The sequence below is a fragment of the Zingiber officinale genome, chromosome 7A, assembly GCF_018446385.1.
Source record: "Zingiber officinale cultivar Zhangliang chromosome 7A, Zo_v1.1, whole genome shotgun sequence".
Classification (NCBI taxonomy): domain Eukaryota; kingdom Viridiplantae; phylum Streptophyta; class Magnoliopsida; order Zingiberales; family Zingiberaceae; genus Zingiber; species Zingiber officinale.
This window is the reverse complement of record NC_055998.1, coordinates 117,081,210-117,087,151: the sequence shown is the minus strand read 5'-3', so window position 1 is coordinate 117,087,151 and position 5,942 is coordinate 117,081,210. Positions and strand designations below refer to the sequence as shown.

General features: G+C 44.4%; 1 protein-coding gene and 1 pseudogene across 1 annotated transcript; one reads left to right on the top strand and one right to left on the bottom strand.

Annotated features, from left to right (window-relative positions):
- On the bottom strand, window positions 1-3,749 carry LOC122002167 (annotated as a pseudogene).
- A 142-nt stretch (window positions 3,750-3,891) lies between these two features.
- LOC122002168 (LOB domain-containing protein 40-like) lies at window positions 3,892-5,536 on the top strand. The gene is made up of 2 exons (XM_042557256.1): window positions 3,892-4,555; window positions 4,617-5,536. The coding sequence occupies exons 1-2, from the start codon at window positions 4,366-4,368 to the stop codon at window positions 5,234-5,236; spliced, it is 810 nt and encodes a 269-aa protein (XP_042413190.1). The 5' UTR covers window positions 3,892-4,365; the 3' UTR covers window positions 5,237-5,536.
- The last annotated feature ends 406 nt before the right edge of the window (window positions 5,537-5,942 follow it).

Sequence of the window (5,942 nt, the reverse complement as noted above, 5' to 3'; positions counted from 1 at the left end):
TGATCAAACCATTCAGAATTAGCATTAATTAATGCTGGACAATCATATATGAATGGACAAACTAAAAAATGAATTATTTTCAGCATCCAGCATAGTTTATACTTTTGCATATTAAATTGTTTTCTAAGGAATTCTTTTGACGTGATCATCCAGCCAAGAGATGATATCGCCAAAAGCCTAATGTCATCAGGCTGATCACCCTCTAGAAGTGCATGATATGAATCCTTGTCGTCCCCTCGGGACGGTGCGATGATTAAGACATGAGGTGTTGCCACATGAGGTCTTGGGGTCGAAACTCGGCGTGACCGAGCATAACCTCCCCCATGTCTTGGCCATTAGGCATCCATAATTTATCTCTTCCGTGTTGGCCTAGGATGGGTTGGCGGCGGCGCTAGGGGCGAGCGAATCGTCTTTTTGCCACATGATATGAATCCTTGTAAAGACACAGCTTCTTGTCGTCGATGCAAGCTCGCTCGTACAGAGCATTGCTAACCGAAGGATTGGTCATAATGTCAGCCTCGGCATACATAATTAGTAATGGCAGAAAATTCTGTGTTGACCCTGAGGCGGGTTGACAGGGACGTTGGGGGTGAGCGCCTTTACCTTTTGCCACAAAGTAATGGCAGAAATACCTAAGGAGAAACCCGCAAGTTCTGATGTAAATGATGCCTTACTCATTGCATGCTAAGAACTCCGTAGTCCACCTCTCGTTTCCTAGTTCCTACAGTTTAGTTCATAGTTTTATTACTCAAATTTTGAATCCTAAAGAAAGATACTGATCGACCTGATAACGTTATTTGTGACTTGAGCTCTCGTCCTTGATCCACAATCATATGAGATGTAAGATGGCATTACATTAAAATTTTTTAAGATTTTTCCAAGTCAAGAAAAACTTTATTAGTTATCTTATCAGTTATAAACATTTGTAAAACTCACCCTACTTGTCACTTGTTTTCTCAGGTCATCGTAATTTATCTTCTCCGTGTTGGTCTTGGACAGACTGACGGGGGTGAACGTATTTATCTTTTGTCACATAAGTTATAAACATTTTGTAGTTCATCTTCCTGACAAATGGAAACAAAAAAAAAAAAAAGTAATACGACAGGCAAATCCTAAATGAAATCTCAAATGGAATTTGAAAAACCTGTAACCGAATTTTTAAGAAATGCTCATACCTCATGTAATCGCTGCTCTATCTCCTGGCTTGTTCTCAGCATTTCAAATGCTGTTCTCAGGCGTGGATTTCCCTTTAAGCAATGGCATTATATTGGGTCTGCAATCAAGAGACAAACTTCTATGTATTACTTATCTGAGAAAATGGACAGATTGGACAAAAAGAATAACAGTTTTTATAGTACAGTATCATAAGCCAGGAAGTTCAAGTTAATTTGCCATCAATTAAGAGATCCTTTTAGAGCTCTCTGAGAGTTTCAGACGAACCTGCTGCAATTTCTTTGGATCTCTAAAAGCCATTTCTCCTATATCCTTGTGAGGAACTAATTTCCTTTCTGGTAGAAGTTTAGCCATGCCGATGAGGAATTGCTTCACAGGCCATTGAGGAACAACATTATCTGCCATCTAGTAAAAAGCGAATTATTTCATCAGAGAACACAAGTCGTACGTTGAATGTTTTTCCAAAAGGTTCATGTCAAATATTTACCTTGCACATTGGTGCTACTAAAATTGCACCGTTCCAAGAAGCTGGCTTGTTTGAAATGCGCCTTAAGAGCCACGGCTCCGCCCATTTCATCTCCAAGAAAAAAGTTTGGAAGACCGTGGTACTCAGGCTTTTCTGCAACCCAAACAACGAGCAGACTCTCAATTAAAAAGAACATTCTGGAACCAACACAATAAAGCTGAAAACCTCTAGAGCACAAATGACCCACTGGAAAAGTGCTCGATAACATCGTTTACAAGAGTATCAAAGCTTGGAATATAGCCATGAAGTCCTTCTGAAAGACCAAAACCAGGGTAATCCATAGCAAAAACTCCGAAATCGCTTGATGCTAGCTTCCTGGCAACACCTAAGGATTGCAACATTCATGCAATCACAAGGCAGTTATTAGATTTTCACCAGAAACAGGGCAGAGAAAAAGGAGAGACAGACCGCAAACCTTCAAAGAAAAAGGTGCAAGTGTCTCCATAGCCATGACAAAAACAAACAAGAACCTTAATGGAAGAGTTTTTTGGAAGCCAGCTTTTGGAGAAAATTTCTACGCCTCTAGAATTCACCTCATATAACTGCATCAAAATGCTACTATATTAAATCCCTAAAAATAAGTTAGAATTAACATGACTTCTAACTACTATTGAAAGCTCTAATAGCCACCAATGGAAACAGAAAACTAATTGAATCGATCAATGGCCAATACAGAAAGAATACTAGTAGTGAGGGATTGTTTACTCTTTAAATGGAATTAGCTGAAAATGTAAATATCTCAATGCTTAGTAACAAGCATCAACCAAAAACATAGAGGGAAAAAAAAAATGGAAAGGAGGAGCAACGAGAGGCTGGAAATTGAAGCAGAAGCAGGTTTGGTTTCTCAAGGGTGAAAATCCCACAAATGTTTCAAATTGCAGCAAATTTAAGTAAATTAGCAGGTGTCTTCTTTCAAGTAAACAAAGAATAAATCATATCACCTCTTCTGTCTTTAATCCATCAGACTGTGCCTGCAAGTAAATGACAAAAAGCTGTTATAGATAAAACTTTCATCATGAAGAATTGAACTAAATTATCTTGTAAATTTTCAAGTAAAGAAAATTCATTTTAAATTGACTAGTATTGAAGATTTACGTACCCTCTATATGGCACCAAATTGTTGCTGCAAATAAGGTACGGAATATGCGAAAACTTGTTTCCAACCACATTAATCAGAAAGAGTAGTTTTCTTCTTCATTGGAATAAGTTTTGAATCAATAGCATAAAAAAAATAAAGAAGAAAATGAATTCATTAAGAAAAATGACTCCTAGATCTGATAAGAAAGGAAGCATCCCGTGGCACTATCTGCAGAGGAAGAGTCCGGTTAAATGCCTTCAAATCCATTGAAGACCCAATGCTTTCTCGCTCGAACGATTCAGAGAGCCTGATATTTCTCGATCGAATCGTGTTACAATTTCATCGCATTCTTTTGAGAACCCCCAAAGTTACATATTTCAACAATTAGCATACCCTAGCTAATATTGTTAACTTGCTGTGTGCATGCTAATTGCTATCGCCAAACAAGGTGCCGGGAAACTGGGAAAGGACAGAAAACAATATCTCCATTATCGGATAACAAGTTCCTGACGTGGAAAATACCTTGATAAGGCAATGGTCGATCCCTAGCTCCACCTCCTTGAAGGCGTCGCGGATCCTCCTCCGGTCGGGCGCGTCGTCCAGGTTCGCCTCCGACACCATCCTCGCAAGCTCGTCGTCCACGCCTTCCCACCTCATCCTTCCTCCCCTCCCTCCAAATTCCCGATTGGAATCGAAGAAGAACTCGAGAATCCGCTCCGCGAGCGCAAATATGCCAAGGAGAAGACGAGGAGGAGGAGCGAAGAATGGAAAAACACAAGGGTGGCGAAGGGTCCCACGGCGGAAAGAAAACACAACGAGGAAGAAGGCAAATGATTCGAGGCCCTCGAGTCGCCGACCCCACAAATGATTCCAGCGAACTGCACAGAGGCGTCGGAGGGGCCAGCTTGGATCGAACTATCGGAAGGCGAGTGGGCCCTGCGGTACCCACGACTCGTACCGAGATAACTTCAAGAAGAGAAGAAAATGTTGCTATCTCATTTGGGGTAAAATTAATGCGTTAATTATTATTATTTATTAAAAAATAGCTGGCTGTAAATCGTTATTTAAAATTTTGCCCATGACCAAATAATTCGGTCAACGGCCATCCCTAACAGCTCACCTCCAGAAGAGAGAGCCAACAGCCGCGCGCAAGCCCGTCGCGTGAGCTCTGAACGTGGAGTCCACGAGCGAGCCGACTTCACCGTCCGTCATCTTCATCATCGTTAGATTCCCTTCCGCGATCCATTGAGCCTCCTCGTCTCCAATCGAGGCGGCGACGGAGAGTGAGTGACGAGGACGTTGAAGGCCCTCGAAGCTAGACACTGTTACCATTTCGCGGTACTTTCTTTCTGGCTTGTAGCCCACCTTTTCGCCAGTACAAAAACCACTATTATTGGGATTGTAGCAAATCCGCCTTCCCACTCTTTGGAAACCATTGGCTCCATTTGGAAACCACGGCGGTTCTCCCTTCTCCTTCCCCTGCCATGCAATCTTATAAACTCCCCTCCCTTCCTCTCCTCTTCGTCTCGCATCTCCTCCTCCCCTGTTTTTGTTTGATTCACTCGTCGGCAGAGGAAAGTGCGTGGAGATGAAGATGAGCTGCAATGGCTGCCGAGTGCTGCGCAAGGGGTGTAGCGATAGCTGCAGCATCCGCCCCTGCTTGCAGTGGATCAGGAGCCCCGAGTCGCAGGCCAATGCCACCGTCTTCCTCGCCAAGTTTTACGGCCGCGCCGGCCTCCTCAACCTCATCAACGCCGGCCCCGACCACCTCCGCCCTGGTAAATTTGTGTGAAAGATTGCTCTCTGTGGGGATATGTCGATTGATTTTGTGGCTTGCAGCGATCTTTCGGTCTCTGTTGTACGAGGCGTGCGGGCGGATCGTGAACCCGATCTACGGCTCCGTCGGGCTGCTCTGGTCCGGCAGCTGGCAGGCCTGCCAGGCGGCGGTGGATGCGGTGCTGAGGGGGTCGCCCGTGGTGCCCATCCCCACCGAGACGGCGGCCTCCGCCTCGGCGCCGCCGCTCAAGGGCTACGACATCCGCCACGTCTCCAAGGACCCCGCCGGCGAGTCATTCCACAAGGTCAACTCGCTCGGCCGCGCCCGATTCAAGCGCCACGGCGTCCAGCCTGCGCCGGCACAACCCCAGCAACAGCATCGACCGACCGCTCAGTTCCTGAGCAGCCGGAGCCACGAGTCGACCTCCAGCTGCCGCGCGGCGGAGCCCGAGCCGCCGACTAACGAGAGCATGTCGTCGGCGGAGACCGCGGAGGCGGGATCGCACGTGAGCCAAGGCGAACCTGACCGGTCCTCCTCCTCCACCTCCTCCTCAGAGGCCCTGCTGGAGCTCACGCTGGGGTTCAAACCTTCCCTCGACATCCCTCAGTCAACGACGTCTCGACCCCTAGCCGCAAGCTCCGCCGACTTTGTCCTACCGCCGCCGGCGACAGCCACTTCGTAACCCGACGATCCTAAATAAAATAAATAAAAAATATACATCAAATCAAAGGCAGACAAAAATGCGAATTTCTTTTTGCGTTTTTGCTTTTTGTTCAACTTAATTAGGAAGAATTTTGTTGCTCCTCCTCTCGCTTTAGTTAACTTTTGGTTAATCTTTTTCCAATTAAGCATTAGTGTAGTGTTTCTCTGCATGCTTAGGTAATTATTACGTGGATGTACAGTTGAGGAACTTCATGTATCTGTAGTGCCCTACTGTAAATTAATATATGTAATATGAGCCGTGGCCAAACTTTGCTTCCTCTGGACAAAGGCATCGTTTCAATTCTTTTTTAGTGCGCGAAGTTTTTCATCAGCTCTCAAGTAGATCAGTAACTAGTCAATTCAGTATTTTAATCTATGAGATTTATTTATTTATTTATTTTTGAAATTGAGACTCCATCTTTAGGTTAATCGAAATTTATTCATTAACTTTATAAAACTTAAGTTTGATCCTTAAATATTTGAGAAAGATGCTCATCATTTTACAGGGAAAATCCTTTCAACTTCCTTATTAACCCTCTAATGGCTTTTTCATGGAAGAGTGGAAGAAAGAAAAGCTTTCTCCTCCTTCTGGGAATTTGGAACTGACAGGTAAACAAGCAATGGCAGGTGGAGTGTGCAGGAGTGTTGGTATTTAATGCCCAGTTACGGCTCTCTGGAAAAGGATG

Coding starts and splice junctions, on each gene's coding strand:
- LOC122002168 (XM_042557256.1), top strand. CDS start 4,366: ATGAAGATGAGCTGCAATGGCTGCCGAGTGCTGCGCAAGGGGTGTAGC. Junction 4,556..4,616: donor CCCCGACCACCTCCGCCCTG/GTAAATTTGTGT, acceptor TGTGGCTTGCAG/CGATCTTTCGGTCTCTGTTG.